The 23,428-nt window shown below is 40.3% G+C and overlaps 3 protein-coding genes across 7 annotated transcripts; 2 read left to right on the top strand and 1 right to left on the bottom strand.

Moving 5' to 3' along the window:
• Positions 1-1,543: 1,543 nt before the first annotated feature.
• On the top strand, positions 1,544-6,884 carry si:ch211-248a14.8 (uncharacterized). Of its 2 annotated transcripts, XM_025897331.1 has the most exons (5): positions 1,544-1,761; positions 2,723-2,921; positions 4,603-4,903; positions 4,988-5,360; positions 6,703-6,884. In XM_025897331.1, the coding sequence occupies exons 1-5, from the start codon at positions 1,682-1,684 to the stop codon at positions 6,713-6,715; spliced, it is 966 nt and encodes a 321-aa protein (XP_025753116.1). In that variant the 5' UTR covers positions 1,544-1,681; the 3' UTR covers positions 6,716-6,884. The 2 variants fall into 2 exon arrangements, with proteins under 2 accessions (XP_025753116.1, XP_025753115.1); XM_025897330.1 differs by lacking the exon at positions 6,703-6,884 and having other exon boundaries at positions 1,545-1,761; positions 4,988-6,123.
• ecd (ecdysoneless homolog (Drosophila)) lies at positions 5,561-13,474 on the bottom strand. 3 transcript variants are annotated; one of them, XM_019366686.2, is made up of 14 exons: positions 13,391-13,474; positions 11,431-11,654; positions 11,195-11,312; positions 10,948-11,035; positions 9,695-9,873; positions 9,210-9,402; positions 8,908-9,036; positions 8,674-8,799; positions 8,476-8,561; positions 8,281-8,384; positions 7,612-7,870; positions 7,334-7,401; positions 7,029-7,240; positions 5,561-6,925 (listed from the first exon to the last, which is right to left on the bottom strand). In XM_019366686.2, exons 2-14 carry the CDS (start codon positions 11,633-11,635, stop codon positions 6,689-6,691), a joined length of 2,004 nt encoding a protein of 667 aa, XP_019222231.1. In that variant the 5' UTR covers positions 11,636-11,654; positions 13,391-13,474; the 3' UTR covers positions 5,561-6,688. The 3 variants fall into 3 exon arrangements, with proteins under 3 accessions (XP_019222231.1, XP_019222230.1, XP_013127060.2); XM_019366685.2 differs by lacking the exon at positions 13,391-13,474 and adding an exon at positions 11,819-12,140 and having other exon boundaries at positions 11,431-11,673; XM_013271606.3 differs by lacking the exon at positions 13,391-13,474 and adding an exon at positions 11,819-12,139.
• fam149b1 (family with sequence similarity 149 member B1) lies at positions 12,247-23,363 on the top strand. 2 transcript variants are annotated; one of them, XM_005474276.4, is made up of 16 exons: positions 12,247-12,799; positions 14,934-15,050; positions 15,719-15,863; positions 16,503-16,651; positions 16,823-16,966; positions 17,843-18,004; positions 18,086-18,270; positions 18,367-18,509; positions 19,151-19,219; positions 19,736-19,848; positions 20,172-20,396; positions 21,220-21,343; positions 21,479-21,604; positions 21,801-21,882; positions 22,414-22,551; positions 22,700-23,363. In XM_005474276.4, the coding sequence occupies exons 1-16, from the start codon at positions 12,753-12,755 to the stop codon at positions 22,780-22,782; spliced, it is 2,052 nt and encodes a 683-aa protein (XP_005474333.1). In that variant the 5' UTR covers positions 12,247-12,752; the 3' UTR covers positions 22,783-23,363. The 2 variants fall into 2 exon arrangements, with proteins under 2 accessions (XP_005474333.1, XP_005474334.1); XM_005474277.4 differs by lacking the exon at positions 19,151-19,219 and having other exon boundaries at positions 12,248-12,799.
• The last annotated feature ends 65 nt before the right edge of the window (positions 23,364-23,428 follow it).

Raw genomic sequence — 23,428 nt, 5'->3', positions numbered from 1 at the left:
TTTTTCTTTCCATTACTGTGTGTAAAAGGATTAGTAAGGAGGAAGTGAGGGCAGAAAGAAAGAAGATGAAGGGGAAAGGCAGCTGGTCCAGATGACATACCTGTGGTAATAGGTGGGATGGACTTTTTCACCAGATTCGAAGAAGTATACTAGTTCCAGTTTTCAAGAATAATAAAACAGAGGGATAAAGCTGATGAGACATGCCATGAAGATGGGTTCCTGGTGGAGGTGGAATCGCATCAGGGATCTGCTCTGAGTCCCCTTGTTTGCTGTGGTGATGGACGTGCTGACAGATGAGGTCCTCCACGAGTCTCCGTGGACTCTTCATAGATGTCATTGGGATATGTAGTAAGAGTAGAGAGTAGACGGAAGAGAACCAGGACAGTTGGAGGAAAGCAAAGAGGAAATGAAGGAATGTGTATGAATGAGAGAAAACAGGTGTGACAGCTGCAAGGAGTAGAGGTGGTGAAGATGGATACCTGGGGTCAACCATCACAAAAGAGTTCACAAGAGAGGTGAAGAAGCGATTACAAGCAGCATGGAGTGGGTGAAGACAAGTATTAGAGACAGAAGGATGGCAGCAAGCGTAAAAGGGAAGGTGCAGATGGTAGTGATGCCTGCTATCATGATGAAGGTGACAATAAGACAGGAGGCTGATCTGGAGGTGACAGAGCTGAAGATGTTTGCTTGGTGTGACCGGGACAGATAAGGAAAGGAGTACATGAGAGGCACAGCTCACTTTGAGCACCTTAGAGCCAAAGTTAGAGATGCAAGGTTGGGATGATGGACATGGAAAGAGGAGGGATAATGGATATATTTTATGTAATGTTTTCATTTCAAAAGTAACAAATTACCCAGCTATTATATTACTTTTATGAAAGAAACAGTGGTCTGAGAAAAGGTGATGTGTTTGACTGCCCCCTGGTGTACTCTTGAGTAATTTAGCACCAACAGGATGATTTTGCTGAAAATCATTGAAGAATGTGTGAGCAGTTTTCAGACATTTAAACTATAAAATATTTATGGTTTAAGACATATTAGTGTTTATAGCAATACAGTCATAAGAACCCCAGTGCGCACAGTGCAGCAGGTAGCCTACACTCTGAGAGGCAGGGTACGCAGAGCGGCATCCTCCCAGTTTAATGAGTCTGTTTATTCAGTGACCCTTGCTCAGGCGGTCATGTGGTCGTTTGCGAACGAAAAGCCGGGGAGGAATGTCACAAACAGTTGCCAAAGCAGGAGATGCAAAGGGTAATAGTTCACCTCAAGCAAACTGCATGAATGAAGTTACAAGTCTATATTTATTTAAATACCAAAATAAAAGTAATACATTTCCACATAAAGCCAAAGTCGCTGGGGTTTCCGCATTTATGCATTTCGTGGAATAAAATGTCGAAAGAGTCATCTGTCTGGAGTACGCAGATATTTCCTCTTTTTTAATTACATCAACTTTAAAGTGCTGTCTAACCTCTGTTCTTCTGTAATTGGTCCATGGGAAGACAAACAGACGAGGCCGAAGTCCACCTGGCCACCGTAAAGAAAACAGATCAGGTGAATGTCCGCAGCGCGCAGAAGCCCTTCAGTGCAATGGGAGGCGGACGGGATACGTGTGCGTTACGAGGATGAATTATTATTATTATTATTGATATAATCGTATTATTACTGGCTGTTGTAGGAATGAATGGAAGTGACAGCAACACAGACGGAATGGATGGTTTGGAGGTTGAAGATGAACTATGACTTTATGACGACTACAAAATGGTGAGTAAATGTCGTTTCTCGCTTTTTTTTCCTCCCCCGAAAAGGAAATCAGTTGAGCTCCTTTTAAATGTGTTTTGCTATAGTTTGTCTATATTTCTTTCTTTCTTTTTTTTTTCTTTTTTTTAAAGTTTTAGAGCAGCACTTTTTATGGCCGGGCTTCAGTTCTGCTGATAGGCTGTTAAAGGATACTCCGCGCCTACTAGTCCTCTGAGGTCTTATTACATTTAATACATATTTATTCTGCGCTTTATGTTATCATTTAGTTGACTTTTACTATTATGCTGTATATTTACAGACTCATAATTAACACGAGTTTTATTGAAAAAGAGTATTCTGGTCTAAAAGGGACGCACTGTTGGCATCAGTAGAATTTAACAAGGAAACTACAATAGCAGACATAAGTGTCACGGATTTTCGACATCGGGCATGCCACACGAAACATAAACAACTGAAAAGGAACAACAAAACAATCAGACAGTGTATGTAATTGTGATGTGATTGTCCCGACTACAATGTTTAGAACACTGTTTGAGAGATCATCCGTAAATAGTGAAGCTGGGCTGTTGTGAGAGGAAATAACGTTTCCCCTCACTACACTCACGACTTCACAACTGGACTTCAGGTGGGAAATTCTGCAATAAAATACAAAAATAAATACATTTAAAAAACACACACATCTTTTGGATAAAAGATGTGTGTGTGTGTGTGTGTGTGTGTGTGTGTGTGTGTGTGTGTGTTTTTTTTTTAATTTAATCTAATATATTGGATCTTGGGAACTATTTAAAAGAGTCAGGAGTTGCATTTAAAATGCAAACTTGCATTGGTTATTGCACGGTTATATATCCTCCAATGTAAGTTTTTTAAAACAATAAACTCAGAAAAAAAAGGAAAAAAAACATTTTATAAGTTCATTGTTATCAGTGTGACTTTATGTTTTATGCATGTAATCTCTTGTGCACAGTTCAGGGAGATGGAGGACGAGATATGCATCGGCTGTAAGGTGTCTTTCATCGCATCATGCGCTGAAGCCCCTGGTTGCCAGTCTGGTCCTGCTGGTTGTGGCGATATATGCACTGGGCGACAAACTCAGAAACTTTGTGGCTTCCATTTTTATCCCTCAGTACCGCTACCCGTATCCTGTGGCCCTCAGCTTTGCCCAGGTTGGTGTCTGCAACTTTTGGATTTTCTTCTTTTGGACAAGACCAAACTCTGATTAGAAAGGATAAGGTCAAAAATACCTTCTTACAAATTATAGTAATTTATATAAGTGAGAAAAAAGGTCATGTGAGGCCAAATGCTTTTTAGTTTACACAAAGCTCTGTTTCTTGACCGCAAGGTATTTGCTTTTGCTTCATTACAGGTGCATTTATAATAGCTTTGCCAACATCAAGGCAAATATCCTGATAATGAAGTTACATATTGCAAAAGAAAAAAGTAGGAAGTTATAACCAACATTCGAATGGTCTTTCAAAATGTAAGCTTAATCATTGGATTGTTGTTAATCATTTGTGCCGCCAGCTGCGGTGGTCAGTAAAATTCTATCAGTAATTGCTGTTTGTGCTGGTTTAAAGGTGAAAGCAGAGGGAGAGGGAAGTGACAGAAGGACTTTATTGCTGATAACACGTGTGCAGGATAGATGTTTAACCAAATGATTGCCCAAAGAACTCAGATGCAAGTGTGACTCTGTACAAAGGTAGAATGAACTTTTGGGTGTCCAGCTTTGACCTCAACTGCTGATATATAGGAGAGGTGCTATACTGACTAAATGATACTATGGTCCACAAGCTAACATTGCCTGTAACAACTGAAAATGAGTCACAGGACCAGTTGGGTTTAGTCCACCTCTTATCCATATGACCCGCTTTATATGCATTTTGTTTATGAGGTCCTTCAGAAGAATAGTAAATGTGCATGTGGCAGCATATTTATCATAAATTCAAGCATGCAGAAATCGGGATGTGTTAGTGAAAAGTCAACAGCATATGCTCACACTTCATTAGGTACACCTTGCTAGTACCAGGCTAGACTACCTTTTGCATTCCAGACTTCATTGTTTGTTGGACGGATTCAACAAGGTGCTGGAAACAGTCCTCTGAGATTTTGTTTCATATTGACATGATCGCATCACACGCCCATCCTGTTTCACCACATCCTAAAGGTGCTCCATTGGACTGAGATCTTATTAACCACCAGCTGAACTGGTAATAATGAAGTGCCCCCGAGTGTAGAATATTATTGTGCAAAGAATGGCTAATTGTAATGTATTACCCACCCAATAAACTACAGCTGCTTGAGCATGAAATGACATAAGTATTTATTTCGCTATTAGTTCATAGTGTAATAGTGTTTAATATCTCTACAGTTAACTCATTTACTTGCTAACCTGTTTGATAGCAATCCATCAGAATTTTACAGGCTCTAAAGTGGCAACATTGAAATGATTAAGTGTGCTGTCAAAAACAGAAATGATGATGATGATGTACAATATTAATTAAAATAGATTGATTTATTTGTGTTACTTTTTTCCTTGTTTGACTTTTGCTTAAAATATAAATATTTTTTTAAAGTAGATGTGAACTCTGTTCCCTTTTGTCAGGACTAGTTCGAAATTATGACCCAAAATGACCCAGCAGGCAAATTGCTGATGAAGAGGCACTCACTCAGTCTCAGCTGTAAACGTTACTACCCTTCACACATTCCACAGTTTGTGTTAACATGCCTTAGCCACATGAATTGAAGTAAATGTTTACTTATCATTAAAAATGAGTGATTCACAGAAACACCTGTAGGCTTTTTTAAAGTTAGATAATTGTTTATTTTTTTAATATTCTGCCTTTTCAGGTTCTGGTGTCTCTCTTATTCTTAAATCTCCTGCATGCCCTGGATCTGGTGCATCTAAGAAGTTATTCAAGGTCCCTGGGTGAGAGGTTGCTGCCGTCTGCTATCTGTAGCAGCATTCAAGCAGTGCTGACCATGTGGGCCAAAGCCACCAGCTCATCTTCCAACCTCTTCATCCTCATGGTGCCTCTGCTGCCCCTGGTAACTGTGGCCTTTAGTTTTGCCTTGAAGCTGGCATCCCCACCAGCAAGCCACATCACTGCTCTGACTTTCATCATCAGTGGGACCTCTGTGATCATCACAGGTAAAACTTTGGATATCAGATGAGGGTTTCACATATTAGAATGAATGAACCTCTAATTAGTTTTCTCTTTCCGTCTGTCCGCAGCATCTAAGGGTCTCTTAAGTATTGTCCCTCTGGAGTATATATATGGACCTCTGGCTTTAATCCTGCACAGCCTGTCTCTGACTTGGCTTGCTAAAGTGTCTGAGATGGAGCGCCACCACCCTCCAGATTCCCAAGCGTCTGTTTTTGACATCTACTATACACAGCTGGTGAATCAGAGCTGGGTGTTGGGCCTCCTGTGGTTTCTGCACCCAGAGCGTCCCTGGCATGTGTTAAGTCAGGCCAACTGGCGCAATCTGCTCTTCCATGGATACCTGCTCGCTATTCTCCTGCTGGGAATGGTGCTGAGCTTCCTGGTCGGTGTAGTTGCTCTTTGTGTCTCACCCCTTGCTGCTGCACTGCTCCACTCAGCGAGGTACATAGTTCAGCCATTTTTTCAGCTTCTGTAAAGGACTAAAAGATTTAGTAGGTCGTCTTGCATTCCACTGACTCTAACCAAAGTGTTATATATGTAGATACTAGCTTTATCAGTCAATATCCACTCAGATTACAAAGTTATAAAAGATAAAATGCAGGCTATGGTGGCACACTAACAATATACGGTTAGTAATTACATGTCATCACAAGTGTAACTCGTCACAAGTTTTTATCTTATTCTTTTAATATTAGTTATTAAAAGACAATACATGCCCTAGCTACTTGTCTCTTTCTGCAGCATGAGCAACATGAGTGCTGTTGCTCACACCTTCTAAATCAGTAACACTAATAGGAAATAATTTACAAGCTAGGTATTTATTAATGAAACAGTTAAGCGTCAGGCGTCAAACATTGCAATTTTTCTTTCAGACATGAAGCTGAAGTATTAAGCAACTATCAACAAGCCGCATTTTTCTTATGTACAAATAAACAAACAAAATAAATGTGAGTCATTTCCAATTTTATGGCATTAATTTCTGAGAGCTCTTAACAGCGGATGTGCTGAACATTCCTAGAAGTAGTGCTCGTATGACCCTGATAGCTTTCAGAGGAAGAGGGATGACAATGACAGAATGTTGGCACAGATCGCTAACTTGTTTTATGATGTTAACTATTTAAATTCGCTTACTTAACTGAATTAATACTTAACCAGAGACAGACAAAAGTTGCCCTTGAATGAATCTGACTGCAGAGATGTCAGATGAGAAGGGGGTTTACATGTGGAAAGAGCTGAATGCTCACTCTGGTGCTGCTGTTCTTTTTGTTGTAACTGAGTATTTCACGTTTTGATTAGAAGCCAAATGGTTTTCTAGTCATTCTTGAGCTTTCTGGAAAATGTTTATATGCATTTTTTAAAAATTACACTTGAAGATGCTAAGAAAATGTGAATTATGCTGACAAATTTAATAAAAAATAAGAATGAAAAATGTCTTTATTTAGAAAAATATTTTTTGTAGTAGAACAAAAACCACCATAAGTGCATGCAACAATTACACAAAGCAACAGGTATTAAAAATTTACAGTTAATCTGATATAAATGCACATTTGCTGCAAAATCTCTGTCAGTTAACTGTAATTTCAAACAGATAAATTTAAGGTATTTTTAATATTAACTTCATCTTTGTTACAAGTAATTTCAGTGTTTCCAACAAGCACACTGTGTCTGGTGTTTATTTATTTGCTGCTGGTCTTTCCTGTGCTGTTAACTTCCCACATCTCATTAGGTCAAATGACACATATAAATTATTCGATTCTACTTTCTGCCCTTTATGCGGGATCAGAGTTGGGTGGTAGATGTATGCCCAAGCTCTGCAGCAGATTGGAAGCTGGTCCTGCCAGCCCAGCCTGGCAGCTGAGGGACTCCAACAAGTTTGTGACCAAATTGACATCCACATCTAAGGGCTGGATCTCCTCCTCTTTCTCCTCCAGTTTGTTATCCCTTGGGAGATCGTCTCTGGCAGAAGGGTGAGGGGAGTCGCTGCTTGCTCCTTCCTTGTTGTAATTCTGCAGATACAATAAAGATAGGTTCAGGGTGACACCTGTGTCCTGCGCATATCTTTTGAATTTGCTTTATCTTAGCAAAGGAAGGCGTGTTACGAGAGTTTACCGTTCGCTTGAAGCTTTGTCCTACATTAGTCTTCATCAGCTCCTCATCCATTTGGTCCATGTATCTTTTGAGACTGTCCAGAGTTTCTGTTCCTTTCATCGCTGCTTGACCACAGAAGCCATCTTCTTTCTCTTCTACCTCCTCCTCCTCATCATCATTATCGTCATCAGAATCATCGAGATCATCTGAATCCAGCTCTTCGTCTTTGCCTCCTAGAAAAAACAAAAAAGACAAATTCATTAATGATTTTTTTTTTAATTGTGGCAAGTTCATACCACATATTTCACTGTTGGCAAGTTTCATACCAAGTAGTCTTCCCAGTGCGTTGGCCATTGAGTCTGGATCAATAGTAAAAGGCTGAGTTGCACTGCTCCTGGAATAGAAATGAAAAAGCCTGTCAGTATGACAATGTAGGCCTAAATAAATTAGGCTTGGAAGAATATACACATTCCAGTTTGCAGCTCAGGGAGACCATTAAGGGAAGACTATGCTCATACAAAATCCATATGGATATTAAAATCTGATAGATTTTTGGCTAAATATGACTAAAAATCAACAAGATTACAAAGTCACTTAGTCTCACCAGGGCAGTTCTGCGCCTTCATGCGAAGACATGGCCTTGAGGAAGTTCTTCATCCCTTGACTGATAGCTACCAGGCTGTAACCAGCTTCCTCTTCCTCTATGTTGTCCTCTGTCTCCTTTCCCCTCTCCTCTGCATCACCGACATGCTGTTTCTGTTTGGTGGAACTTGAGTTTTGGCTGCCAACATCAGCTCTACCCCCACTTCTCTCCTGCAACAGCCGCTCCAAATCCTGAGCTGTGATATCCAGCCAGCTATCACCTGGAAGTTGACAAAGAGAAAAACTAATTATGGGAAATGGCCGTAAGAAAAAAATGGAGAGAATGAGGGAAGCATAACAAAAGGACAGACACTGAAAGAAACTGGCACAAGGCGAAGAATCTCAGGTGGCTGAGATAGGCAGAGGCAATGCTCACTTTCTAGCAAGGTCATATTAAAGTTACAGTGCTTAACAAGTAACATACAAATCTTCCAGAGACAGACAGATGATCTTACCCGAGCTAGGAAAATTACACAAAACTGAGGTGTAAATTAAGTATCCTCACATTGTGCCTTCATGGATTACTCGGCAAATGTGACTAATGTCTTTCAGTATTAAGAATGACAATTATTTACACTCACACATTATTTAAATAAGATTTTGCCAGTTTCTAGTCAGGATTTTCACTCACTGTCCTCTTGGGGGAGCTGTGACTCATTTTTCTTCATCTCCTCCAAGTTGAATGGTTCGCAGCTGTGCAGCAGCTGGAGAACCTCCTCACCTGGGGACAAAGCACTGAGACGACACACACAAAAGGTTCATTCAAATGGATAGCTTAGATGACATTGGCATACATATTCACACTGTGAACAGCTTAAGTCTTTACCTTGATTTTGATGCAACTGACTGTTTGAAGAAGTTTTCTGCTGATCTTGTAAGTTCTCTGTAACGTGCTGAACCTTCCAGTTCTCCCTGCATTTGACAACAATGCAAACACATTTTTTAAAATGGGCTCCAATAGATAAATGCTGAGTATATTGCAGCTTTCACCATGTGCATGCATGAAAAAAACAAAGTGACATACATGGAAGTAGCCATTCCTATTCAAACTCTCCATAAAGCCTTTCCACTGTGGGTTACAACTGACAGGGGCATTAGGCTCTGATGAAGGCAGTCTGCACCTAGAGCACAGGATCTCAAAGCCGTGGGCCTGGGAGTACAGCATAAGCACAAGATTATGACTTTTACATAATAAAACAACCCTGTTATCTGCATTAAAAGTACGCAGTATGAAGTACAAAGATATAAAATGAATCACCAGCTTCATGCCAAGCTCATGAGCCTTGTATTGGGAATGAGAACGAGAAGGTAAGGTGAAACCACTCCTCCGGTCTGGGGTGAACTGTTGCTGCTGGAGCTGGGCATACAGGCACCGGGTGAACGTCACCTGGAAATATTTATTCAAGGTTAGGGGAAACAGACGCCCTCCCAAAAAATAAATAAATAAAAATCACTAATTACAGTCCTGTACATAAAATAAGCATTTATAAAACAACACAGAACAGTTTTGAACAAAGATATTACCTTTTAAAAAGTACATATATACATGGATGTATTTACCAAAGTGAGGACTCGTGTATCAGGAGGAAACGTCTTGAAGGTTCGACACGCCTGCAAATCTACTGGATCCCGCAGGTAGAATGCTGAAACTGCAGGTGCAATGAGGTCTGGTCGCTGTGCCAACACAGTGGCAATACCTGCAGGTATGAAGCAGTGGGCACGGTGGAGGCCAGATTTAATCTTCCCTGGATACCTGAGGGGAAAGAAAAAGAATATGTTACAAAACTGTATTCCTTTAGTACACAACAGTGATTCAGCACCCTGTATTCTGATGTTTTAAATAGCCAATATCATGTAGCCAGTGCTCTCCCTTTCTATGCAGCTGGAATCCACAGAATCAGAATGCTCTATTTATCCCTAAAGAAATTATGTAACTGAAATAGGCTGAGTGCCAGTTGACGCATGCAGAGTAACTTTGTCAGTAGTATTTATCATAATGTTGCTTTTGAATACTGAATATTGATTATATGTGGAATCCCTCTTACCCCTCTAGTCTCTTCTTCAGTGCTAAAGAAATCTTGGAGCTTGCCCGACAGACTTCTGGGTGGGTGTAAAGTAGCTCCAGAGCTTGTGCCACACTGGGTACCACATCTTTTGAAAAGCCCACTGAAGTGGATTTGGAGGGGCAGGGAAGGATATGCAACTCTCCCTTGTATAGGAAGACCTGAGAAAGAAAAGGAGTGGTGCAAAACAGCCTACACTTAGCAAAAAATTGGTAGTGTCAAGTAAACAAAATTTAAAAGGGCTGTGCAGGTAGTTTTTGCATGTTTTCTTCCAAGCTTGTTCATTCCAGGCTTGGTTTATTCCACTTAAGCATGAACTTTAATCAGGAATAGTCAAATTGAAAACAAACAAAAATGAAGCATGATGATAAGTAATTCTATCCAATTGGGTGCATTGTAAACCGAGCTTAACACAGGGTCAACATTACAATGAAATACACTCAACAAGATGAGGAAAAAAAGTCACCAAGCATCTAAAAATTTAACAAGATTTAAAAAATAAATAAACAACACTAAATCAATATAAATTTAAAATTAAAATACTATTAGAGATAGAAATAGAATTCACAAATGGGATACACATTCTTAAAATTATAGGCGTGCAGTATACAGCGTTACTACACATGAGTAATTGCGCAGTAAGCAGTAGTGCCAGTGAGATTATTTAACCTGGCTTGCACATTGCATTTCAGTAAAGTGTCAGATCATTTCTGAAATAATACTGTCCAAACTTGAAGATGACAATGAGACTAACACTTGACCAAACACTTGGTTGATAATAAAGACTGTTCTTTAATGGAAAACAAGCAGATTAGTTGGTGTGCTGGATGGCTGTGATCCTTGATAATGCCGTGGGCCTTATGCAGGTACAGCTGGAGGTAGATGCCCTTAATGGCTGGAGGGCTCTTGCCAGTCATTTATTATGGAATAAGCCTTTTTCTTTAAGCTCTGACAGCTGACCGATGAGAAAGTCTTTACAGACAACCATTTTAAGTAATAAGTAAAGTTAACATTCCTGTTTTTTTTATTTAAAATGAAAAATATTTTGACATACAGCCCTTGTGTTGTGAATCGCATTTCAACGTATCAGTAGGGAGGTCTGAAATGAAACCAAAGCTTGCCTGGGGATCAGTTTATAACTCCATAGTATGCTGTGGGAGGCAGTGAATTATTTGGGCTGAAACATACAGTGCTTCCAGTACTGTCAACTCTGCCATGTCATGTGGAAAACTCACCCTGTTTTCACTTGTGTCTGGATTCAGCCACTTAGGAAGGTAATCTGCTGCTTCAATCAGGAGAAACTCCCCATCATTATCCTCAACTCTGCACATATAAACAATTATTTTGGAAACAAAGACATAAATGACTGGTGAGCATTTCAATAGTGTTTATTTATTTATTGATACCTTTGTTTTATTATTTTGTGCAAACTCTGCTCTGAGTTTATAAATATTTAGAAACTATGAGCAGGATCACTATTACCTTGCTGCAAGCTCAGGGAAAGCCTCTGTGATTTGCAGCAGGAGATAAACGATAAACCACTCGTCCTCAACATTGTCTCCAAACTGAGTGCTTCCACCAATGTGAGCAGGAATGCCACCTGTGAATGAGATCCATACACACCAGCCATTAGTGTGTGTACCAAGTGTTAACCACGTAAAGACAAACAATGTGCATATCTAAACTGCTTCCTTTCTGGGGTGCTGAAAAGGTTCTACCTTTCTCAGGGTGATACTTGAGGTTGAATGGCTGATGCTGCCAGATGTACTGTATCAGAAGAGGGGCAACCTTTGCCAAAATCTCCTCTACTAGATGTGTCAGACGTTCCTCAGTCTTCTGTGAAGAAGAGCTGCTTGGCTGGATCAAGAAGAGCTTGTACTGGACCATGTCCTCCTCAATCATTCTCCTCTGCAGAGCCTCCATAGTAGCAGTTTTAAAAGACCTAACAAAAAGATACGACGCTAAAGCGATGTGCAAAGACATATGAAAGGTCGTCAATGTCTGTTTTTATATTATGACTTTGAGGGAATCGTTGGCTTCTAGATAAACTCAACGTATTACTAGTGATTGTCACGACAACCTCTTGAAAACTTAATTTGGCCTTACCTTGTCTTGTCTTCCTTTTAAATTGGCTATGTTGTGTTAGTATATTCTGTAGCGGCTCTTATTACGGTTATTCATAAATACGTTCTTTCACGCCATCTGTAACTATTTAGGTCCTACGATGAATTCCAGTCGTCCTCGCCAAACAGATAATAAACAAAGTTCCTACCTTCTGTTTTTGTTTTTACCGATTCAAAAAATACTTTACATTGTGATAAACGCACATTACATAATAAGTCTAATTTTCCACTAAATTTGATAAATATACACCTTGCATTTAGTTAAAATTACAGGACCGGCGAATACATTTTATAAACGCAACATGCTATTGCAATGAATGCTGGGAATTGAAGTATGCAGCCTTTGACTTTCAAGAAACATTTAGTTGGCCTGAAATACATTTCCCACGATCCCTCGGGGCAACGAAGCTGCGTATCCATGACAGCCGCTGTATTTTTGTTGTTGGTGGTGATGCTAGCTTTAGCAAAGAATATCCTATGCGCTGGCGATAGCTCCAATAACGTTAAACACTCATTAAAAAATATATATATTCCTTTATATATATATATATATATATAGGGAGAGAGAGAGAGAGAGAGAGAAACGTAAATTATAGTGAACTTCTGGGCTACATAATATGCTCATTTAGTAAACCAAGAATTATTTTATGAGGGAATGTGGAAATTGTACGATGCTATTTGTGCCTTTTTCTTTTTTTCTAAAAATAATTTGGCCACCCTTGTACCAGTAGCTAGCTTATTTTTTTGGACGTAGCTTAGCTGCAGCCGTTAAGGAACAGCCTCTCTATCCAGAATATCTGCGGGCTAATATTAGAGGAAATGTCAGAGCTCCATCTGAACCGTTCCCTGAGCGTCCTGGAAGTGGAGGCGAGGAGGAGAGGAGAGGGTTTGAGCATATAATACGGAGGCAAAGGAGAATGATTTCACGATACAACCGGAGACCTGTATCGCACAAACTCGAGATGTGAGTAGCTGACATCATTTCTTTCTTTTTTTCCTTCCCTAACGGTTATTGAATGCTGCTATTATTCATTGGAGGGGGATTTGATGATTGACTGCTAACCTACACTAGTGACAGAAAGAGTAAAAATGATTATTTGTGTTGATCGATGTGGTGTTATTCCAGCTTGCCCGGGGTCTGTTTTAGACAGATGCAGTGTGAACATGGCAATCAGCTCATTTTAGATGATTGTCACATTTTTATTTCATACCACCCACTCTATTTATTTTCTCTCCAGAGAAAGTTGTCAAGCCATAAGAATGAAATGTAGACATTTATTTAACGAGATTAACTCAATTAGAGATACAAAACCAACACTATGGGAAGATACTATGGAATCAAGTGTAATCACAGTGTAATGTTTAAAAAACACATAATCTCCAGCTGTTTTCACTGGTGTCTGTTTTCTTCATGTCATCTTGTCATATTACAGTGCAGCGAAAAAAATAGACAAATATATGAGTAAATATTAAACAAAAATATTTCAACTAAACGCGAAATGCAGTTTTTAAATGATTTCATTTATTTGGGGGGGAAAAACCTATCCAAACCTACCTGCTCCTGTGTGAAAAAGTCTTTACCCTCCCTTGTTATGCCATAAATTAACCACATTGTTTGGAAAGCTGTGTTCAATTTCACTAGACACACCCAGGCTTGATTACTGCCAGACCTGTTGAATTAAGAAATAATTTAAGTAAGTGGGTGAAAAGATCTCAAAGGATCTCAAAAAGCAACACACTGAGCTACAATCTACATAAACTCAAAAACAGCTGAGAAACAAATTCACTGAATTTTTTTATTCTGGAAATGGTGACAAAGCCATTACTAAGGCTTTTGGAAAACTGCAGGCCTCGTATGTCTCAGTTAATATCAGTGTTCATCATTCAACAACAACAACAAAAAAAAGAAACTGGGCAAAAATGGCATCCACGGGAGAGGTCAATGGCAAAAACCACTGCTGACCAGAAAGAAACGAAGGCTCGTCTCGTTTGCCAGAAAACATCTTGGTGATCCCTTCATGAAGACTTGTGGGAAAAAAATCTTTGGACTGATGAGACAAAAGTTGAACGTTGTACAAGGTTTATGTCCTGTTTTATCTGGTGTAAAACTAACTCAGCATTTCATAAAAAAAACTGCCAGCAACATTCAAACATAGTGGTGGTAGTGTGATGGTCTGGGGCTGCTTTGCTTCTCAGGACCTAGATGAAGCATAATTGATGGAAATATGAATTCTGCTCACTACCAGAAATCCTGCAGAAGATTGTCTGGCTATCAGTACGTGCACTGAAGCTCAAGCACAGTTGGGTTATGCAGCAGAACTATAATTCGAAACACACCAGCAAATGCATTCTGAATGGAGGTGACAAATTAAGGTTTTACAGTGCCCTAGTCAAAGTCTGAACTTAAATCTGATTGAGATGCTTTGGCATGACCTTTCATGCTCAAAAAACCACCAGTGTGGCTGAGTTATGACAATTCTACACAGATGAGTGGGCCAAAATTCTTCCCTAGTGAATTTTAAGCATTGCCTGTTATCGCAAACACAAACTCTAAATTGCAGTTCTTGCTGCCAGGGGTGGCACAGCCAGTTATTAGGTTTAGGGGCAATTATTTTCTTCACCCACTCACCCATCCATCCATTTAAAAACTGCATTTTGTATTTACCAGAGTTATTTTTGTATAATCTTAACATTTGACTGGTGATCTGAATCAGCTATCAGGAAGGGTGGCAAATAGTTTTCACAGCACTGTGTATGTGCCATAAGTTCATCAGTGACTATAATAGGGACTCTACATCTGATTTCTTTAGATCCATCGTAATCTGCTCTGACCTTATCATTCCCTTTTATAAAGGCTGTGTTTCTCTGACAGTTGCTCATTGCAAAAATAATTTTAATAAGACTCATGGTGATGGAGCTTTTGCACACCTTAGTCGCACCCATAGTTTTTTCTATTCTATTTCAACACAGTGTTCAGATTCAGACAGGGTAGTTGGAGTTGACATATTAATATCCTTCCCTAGCATCCCAAAATGCAATTGCACACTCTTTTGTTGATTGCTTTTTCACTGAATGCTCTAAATCTGTCTTTATTGCAGTCGTGGGTTGTCTCGAAGCAGCCTTGACCACCATCCTCTCCCAGAAGAAGCAGACGACAACCAAACCCCTCCGAGCTACCTCCATGACCTGCAGGAAGCTGCTTCTGCACACAACAGGTAACAGCTTGTTACAGTATTGTATTGAAATCTGTGTGAGAACAAAGACAGTGGTACTTAAGAAACTCTGTGCTCAAATAAGTGCCTAGAGTATGTTACAAAATGACTGCAGAGCAGTCAAGCCTTGCTTCTTGGCTGTTATGTAAGCAGACAAACCTAAGCAACACCAGAATAAGGCTGAAATAAAACAGCCTGCAACCAGTCACACATACACACATTCTCATGCTTGTGTATTTTGTAATGTTACACCATCTTGAGCAGACAACTGATTCTCAGGGCTCTTGCTATGTGACACCCAGAAGCAGCGGATTAATTCATATCACATTGCCTCCTTCAGATGCGCAGTTAAAAGAATAAAATATGAGGCAGCCTGTTAGAATATTCAATTGCCTTGACATTTGGCCTTCACTTTCCACCTTGATAATATCAGCAGCTGACACCAGTTCGATTCCCTCAGCGGAGTAACAGAGACTCGGCTTATTCTTCAGATTACACAAGTTGTTGGTTCTTCCATTTCTTCTAGTACAAGAAAAACTGATGAAAAGAGAAATCGTGTGCTGAAAAGAAAGAACGAGTGCTAGAAATACAAGACACTTCATATATGGGAATTTGGTTCTTCACGTTGTTTTTACAGCCAGGGTACATAACTGTTTTGTCTTTGTGCTTAGCTCAGAGACATCTGCTGCCTCAGGCCACTCTCAGTGCCCCACTGTCATCTCAGTAGACTCCAGCCAGTCCTGGTTAGGTATTCACAGCTCCACGGGTACTGGCATCTCCACCGAGAGGAGCTCTGTTTTCTCCTGGGGCTACGATGTAAGTCTGCTCATGAGAAAACTATTGATGCCAGCCTGACTCTGTCTGTAAAACAAAGGATGTACACACTGTGCACACTAAAACACTAGATATGTTGTTTTTCATTTTTTTTCTGTTGTCTTATTATAGACACAAACACATTGCTGCAGTCCTATGTTAGATTTTCATTTAGTTGCTAACATTTGCCTCTTTTTCACAAATTTGTGGAAACATTTAGAAGAAGACAGATGAACACAATATTTATATAGTATAGTGGATGCTTTGTTTGTACACACAAACTCTGATTCTGCTTTCTGGTTTGTTGTTATGTCGTGCTTTCTCGACCCTGCTGTTTCTACAAAACTTTTTCGGACTCAATGATTTATTTAGTTTTTTTGTTCTCAAGTTGCTTCTGAGAAGCAAACCCTCTCAGTTAAGAGACATTCTCTTAAATATACATCTTTCTCCGCTTTGATCTTTTTTTTAATGACATGAACAACTTGACCACAAACACTTGAATGCACCTCAAGAGACTAGGAGCTAATTATCATGCACGTTGATGCTTGCATTGAATAGTGATATGTTGCCAGTAAGTAAAAGGCGGCACCTTTAGTCGTGAAGAATAACTCTCTTTCCTATGTTCCTGTTTCCATCCCATAGGAGTTTGACAAGGCAGCATCACGGCAGGTGCAGCAAATGTTTGAGGAGATCGACAAAGATCTTTATGAGGGAAGAGGCAGTGGGGGAGGGATACTCCAGGGGCTCCAGGATGAATGTCAGCAGTGGGCCACACGTTTCCCTCATCTTCGGTATCTAATTCGCTGTCTCCTATCAGCAGCCAGCCCTTTTTAAATTCTCAACGAAATGGGGCAGCAGTGGGATCAAAGACTAATTCTGATTGTGGAGAAAAACCTGTTAAAGTGTTCCATTCTTCTACAGAATCACACTTGTTTTACATATTCATTGTGTGTGTCACTCAGTATCCTGGGGACTCAGCTGCTGTGTCCCAGTGATGAAGGCTTCCAGTGGTATACTACCTCAGGGAAAGGCAGCGCTTCCAGCAGGCCGTCAGCGGGCAAAGAAAGCGGTGTGAAACCCCAGGAGAAAGATAGGGAAGGAACAGAGTAAGTCTCAAAGTCCCAATCTGCACTGAGTCGATACATAAGGTTAGAGATCACTTGTTGCATCTCTCTCAGATATACGAAGATATCTCTGCGTGTGTGAGTGGTATCTCACCATCTGATCTAACGTTATCTTGGAGGGTGCAGTTTCGATAGCATCTTAGGCTGTTATGTTTGATTTGTGTCCACATAATTATGGCTGATATGTTATCGCTTTTATCATTCTTGGCTGAAGAAGATTTCAGGAATGTCAAACATTACTGAGAACAGCCTGTCACTGCCGCTTAAAATGGACATTGCATTTTGCTTAATCAGTCAGTCTTCAGCTTTTACTCTGAAACAGCAGAGACAAGAATTATCAGCCATTACTGTCAATAAACTCTGTTAACACTAACTATGAAACAGTTTACAGCAGTTATGTATGCTCAAAGCCCAAAAGAGCCATATCTTGCTTTATTATTTAAAGAAAAACTGCAATGCCTCTGTCTGTCTGTCTTGAGTAGATGTTGGCTGTCCAGATTACTCCTTTTTTTGCATCAATTATAGAAGAGTCCTGGCTGACTCTGGTTTTGTGACCTAGATCCTCTGGCTTTTTAATTAATAATCTGAGCCAAAGTCATGATTGGTATCATGGTTCTGAGAAAATGATGCTTTGACTCACACTTTTAATGATAGACTAGTAGGAATTAGGCTGCGCTGCTATCTAACTAGTTTTTCTGTAAGTTGATATAATAGAGATTAAATTAAGCCTGTTTGTACATATTAAAATTATGTTAGTTCTACTTTTCAACGTGTGTTTGTCTGCTGAATTTGAGGGATTTCGTTTTTATGGAAATTACCTTGTTTAACTAAGTCTCATGTTCTCTTGGTGGGGGTAAGGTTGAATGTGCAGGGCCGGAGAGCACATCTGATCAGATCCAATTCACCAGACTTGGATGGGCAGCCTGGTACCTCCAGCGGCATCGGCAGCCATGACAAGAATAGAATGACTGAAATAGAGGGTCAGATGGAGGAATATCTTGCTTTTGATAGCACAGACTTGTAAGTTACTCTGTTTTCAGAATTGCTGTTCATGTGTTGTTCATTTTCTTATAGGATCCTTTCTATTGTCTATTTCTGCAGGGAGGATGACCAGTGGGAACAGGATTGCTCAGAGTCGAGTCGGAGGCATAAATGTCTGCCCCCAGTCTCACCATACCGGTGTCGCTGCCACGCTGTTCTCGATCTGCTGTTCGATGATGTGTGGAGGCAGCTCATTGGCTGCATGAAAGAGCTGGTTCAACACCACTGGGAATGCTGCACTTCACGTAGGCTGAATTTCACTGGTTTGCTTGCGTTAGGCTGAGCTCTAATTAACAAATTGACATTCTTATGCACAACAGTTTTAAATTTGTATTTGGCAGATGATGAAAATATTTCTGGGAACTTGAGCCCCGTGCAGCAAGATTTCCAGAATCCCTTTATGCTGCTCTCCACGCTGCCTACGATGCTGCCCAAACTTGGCCAGAGCCGGGTGCCCCCACTCACAACTGGCATGCAGTTCCAGGTCAGTGGTCTGCGGAGGAATGGGAGGCACCAGGGTGCGTCTAAGGGAGTTCAGACTGTTGGGCTCATTTCACTTTCATCACTATCTGGAGGGTCAAAATTGACTTTTTTTCTTTTTCTTTTAGTAGATGCCATCAAACTAAGTGACTATGTTATAACAGAAGAACATAAATAGTTATAGATTTCCTTTGTATATTTAAAAAAGTGTCTCTTTTATGTTGCACCTTCTTCACTTTTCATAATGACAATGTATTAACTGAAAAGAAGTCATTTGAATAGCACTGGCAAGTTTAGTCTTATAGAGTTATTTCTCGTATGGATTGAGGTAAGACTCATTTTACCCAGAGTCATATGTGTCTGCTCCAGAGTTCACACTTGATTATTACCCCTGCCTGTTGCTCTTCACTCTTTCAGCGCTTCCAGTTCATTAACTTGTATCACTGTTTTCTTTTCTTCCCTCTTCACTTTCCACTCTTCACCATGCCAATGTATTTTGTCTAATTTCATTTTTTTTGGTCATTCTTTTTTTATTTTTTTATCCATGTTCTTATTACGCTCTTTCTCACTTACCCTTCTTCCTTCCTTTCCTTTGTATCCACTGTCTCTTTCTTTGGACATGCCCTCTTCCACTCTGACTTAAAGAACGCAAAGTCAAGGGGCTCAAAGCACAAGTCCAGACGGAAATCCAAAAAGCAGAAAAGGCCTTCCAGTGTATGTAACTCCCTCACTTAGAGCCTAAATGGTGGCGTGCTGTGTGCATGCCGTCCACAGTGGCTCATTATCTTTACCTCTAGATTAAACGTGTTTGTGCCTGTTGATTAACACCGAACCGTCGCCATCTGTTTATCTTTTTAATTAACTGCAACTTACTTTAAACATGTACAAGTTTAACTGTAGTTAGAGCCTTCCTTTTTTAGGAGAGCACTGGAATGTATTATTTTGCTACTTATTGTTTTTGTTGCATTTTTAGTGTTGTGACTGTTGTCCTTTTGGTGCCATAGCAGATATGGGGCCCTCCTTACATCACTGCATGACGAATAACCATTTCTTGGCAATTTTACTGCACTGTACATATGGAAATAAGTAACCCTATTAGCCTCTTCTTATATTATGTGTTTTGTCCCCTCCTATCTCCCTCTATCCTTGACCCCTTAATCATTTCCATCTTTTACTTTTCATCCCATCTGTCTCATTACTATCTGTCACTCATCTATCACCAAACCCCAGGCTGGAAGAGTCCCTGTAGGAGCAGCCGCGACTCAGCACAACCTGAACGACCTCATCGTGATCCACAGCATCCCCCTTCAGCAGAGGAACCTGGGTGTGCTGGATAGAAGCCAGTATGATCACATTTTACTGTTTCACTGTGAGCAATGGCCTTAAAAAAAACAACAAAAAACAAACAGGGAAATTAATTTTAGCACAGGTCTGAATTCTAATATGTGATTTAAATCTTTAACTCGGAATGAAAAGAGACAAAGATATGTTGCAGTTTTCCATTTACTGAAAAACACATTTTGCAGAACAAGAGGTACAAAGCATCATTCATGCAGTGTTTTTGTCCCTGGTCCTAACACCTTGTTTGGCAGAGTCCTCAGCCAGTTGGCTGGTTGCAAACAGACTATTCATCGAACGTGTTTTGCTCTCTTTCCTTCCCACTCAGGGAGCCAGAAGAGCGTGCGTCTCACAGACCGGGATCTAGCGCGGTCCCCTCCAACAAACCTCGCCCTCGCCGACCCCTGGAGCAGAGCTCTTCCTCGCTGTCCTGCCCGGCACAATCGGCCCGACGCAGGAACCCTCCTCCCCGAACCCTCCTGCCTCTTGTTCCCAATCCGAGTCAGTCGAGCGCAGTGGGATCCATGGATGAGGTCATCCGCGGGACACGTCTGTGAGTTTTAGCATCACGAGAACCCACCCCAGTTCCTACATTGCTTCCTTTTTCTCTCCTCATTCCCTCCTACACCCCATGAAGTTTTGCAGACGTAGAGAGAACTTACTTTCAGAACAGACTCCATTTCAGCTTATGGCTCTGTGCTGTAGAATAGAGGGGAGAGGTCATTGTGTGAAAGACACTGTGCCAAAATCTGGTGGTGAATTTGATGAGTGTTACATTTTGATTTAAAGTAAAGACCCATATTTTAGGATAGATGTTTGTTTTCTTTGTCGCTTTGAGTAATGTGTAAAGTATTAAGTGTAAACTTTATCTGGGACCAGACTAGGTATGTCATTTAAACTGTGTATTTATTGGCAATATAAAAAATGAAAAAAAAAACAAAACTGTCCAATGGCCAGTGGATTAACTATTTTTTATTAATCAGTGCCACAGGCACATTGTCAGGTAGTGAACTTCCACACAGTGTGTTTGATTGTTCATTTATAACTATTGTGCAGCATGTAAAGAAGCATCCAGTATGTTGGAAAATCAGAGTGTAAACTGCTCTCTGGGATGTCAGACTAATTTTCAGTTTAGTTCTATCTGACACATATTTGTGGCTGCTTTCAACAAACTTGATTTTACAGTCTATGCATCTAGACAATAAATAGTCATGCACATAGGGCCCAGAAGAGGTAAATTAAACTAATTTTAGACATTTATCCTCTCTTCTATTATGGGTTTAACAGTAACCCCTCTGAAATCTCTTTAGAAAAAGGGGAGCAGTTAATGAAGCATGGATAAAATGACAAAACTGTCTTCATCCACACATCCACAGACCCACGGCCAGTGACCAGCTGACCACTCCACCATTGCCTCTGAGCAGAAACACACTCCTTCCCCCCATTAGCACCGGAGACCCAGACTCGTCTTACTCAGGGCAGCCATCTAAAACTGCACAGGTACAGGCTCTCTAACCAAGTAGATAATTAAGTAATGTGTGAGTAACCCTACAGAGAGTGTTTTACAAATGTAGATAAACACAGATAGTCAACTTTGTGCCCATATCTTTTTTCTTTTTTTAAATATCCCTCCAGCGCCAGAAGGGCCCATCTAGCCGTGCCCACAGTGCTATAAATGACAAAGCTGGCAGTTCAGTTCCGAGGGATCGCCACCACCTACTGGACGTATTCTCTCGCCCCAACACAACCCACACTTACAGGGTGAGATGCTGGTTAATCATCAGAGAAAATGCAGTCATTTCATTTCTGACCCCATAGAGAAGCTGTCATGTAATGTTTTTTTTCCAGTAATTGGATTGTAGATCAGGTCACAATGGCATCAGTAACTCTATATTATTAGTTGGTATGGTTAACGTTGTGAGTTGTAAGCATGTTTGACGCCTCGCTTTGCTTTCAGTCGGATACTCCATACCGTCGATCCTTCACAGTATTGGACAACATTGGTCAGGGGCGGCCAGGCAGAGCCTCTGTGGGCACAGGTCAGAAATTCAACCTGAATATTTGAAAAGAAATCATTAAAAATCTTCATGTGATGTACTGCCCTGGTTACTGAATGCCACTCTGTTAGACTTTATCTGCCTCTTCCACTACTCATGTTCAAAATATGTTCATTTAAAGTTAAATAAAAGTTGATTTTATTGTTAAAAAATGCTAATACACTTCTGTATGTATGCAATCCCATTCATTTCACCGCTACTTTTAGCTCTATTCTATTCATTCGTCTTTTACTGTTCTTCTAGTTAGGTTTTAGCTAAGCAGTATTGTTATCATACTGCTTGTTTTAGCTGACTCAGTGTATGGATATACTTTAATAAAACAATCATTTTTATTTGCTCTCATAGTTCATAACCTTCAACAGTTCATCCTGGGGTAAAGTGAATCACTGATACTGTGAACTAACACTCCTGTTTTCCTCTGCCAGTTTTCTGTTTTGAACAAGCACTTTAAGGCGCGTTTCGTAGCACATCGCCTAATAACTTATGCATTCATTTATTCCTTCATTGCACCAGACTCCCTTGGAATCGGTGTGACGGGCATCAGTCTTGGCATCAGCAGCTCGTCTTTTTTGGACTCATTTTCCCACCACCCCTTGGGGCACTCGCCCATCAAAGACGAAGAGGAGCCGGACCCGCAAGCCCCTGTCCCAGGTCAGTAGATTAAAGTGGCTGATGAAACTCTTTCATACTTGGGCCTCAGAACTGACATATAAATGCGGGAGATTGAAGCAGCAAGTACGGTTTTAAGGTTGTTTATTAACTTTAAATTATTATTTTTTTTTTTAATCTTTCCTCTCAGCTCCACTGGTGCCTGCGTCAGTACCGTCTCGGTCTCACACCCGAGGAGGCATCTCATCCAGAGCCAGCAGACCTGGCTTATAGTTTGCCTCTAATCTCAAGCCACTCATCTTTATAAAGTGCAATGTTCTGCAGCATCCGTGCCCACTGAACAATTTTGTTTTACAGAAGTAGCAGGTTCTTTTTTTTCATATTACGCTGCTTTTGTAATATTTTTGTTAAAACCCTATTTTTGTATTTCAAAAATCAGCTTATGAGGCTGCCAAACAGAAATAATTATTAACAATAACTCCATCTTCATGTACAGTATGAGCTACATATTTAGACCTTAGTTCATGTATGATGTAAATATGTATATATCTATTTATATGTGAACGTACTGTATATTATCCTCTGTGCTGCGTTGTTGTACCAGGAACCCACTATGCAGGGAATAACACATTCATCCCGACAGGATTACAGAGGATAAAAAGCACTTCTTTTTCCTCTCTGAAGCTAAATCAGAGAGTTTGGTACTGTATCTTTTATAGGGACACAACAAGCATTTGTCCATAGCCTCTTTGCATATCATTGTACACAGGAAGGAAAACAAAAAGACGAGCTTATTTTAAATCACGGGAGGGGCTGTGGGTTTTAAGCTGCATGACACGACAGCAAATGGAACATAAGAGGCAGTGATATTAAACTTTATTTGTAAATAGCTTATCACGTATGTACAAAACATTTTACA

The sequence above is a fragment of the Oreochromis niloticus genome, linkage group LG13, assembly GCF_001858045.2.
Source record: "Oreochromis niloticus isolate F11D_XX linkage group LG13, O_niloticus_UMD_NMBU, whole genome shotgun sequence".
Taxonomy (NCBI): Eukaryota; Metazoa; Chordata; class Actinopteri; order Cichliformes; family Cichlidae; genus Oreochromis; species Oreochromis niloticus.
The sequence above is the reverse complement of the archived record's forward strand: the minus strand, read 5'-3'. Positions and strand labels throughout refer to the sequence as shown.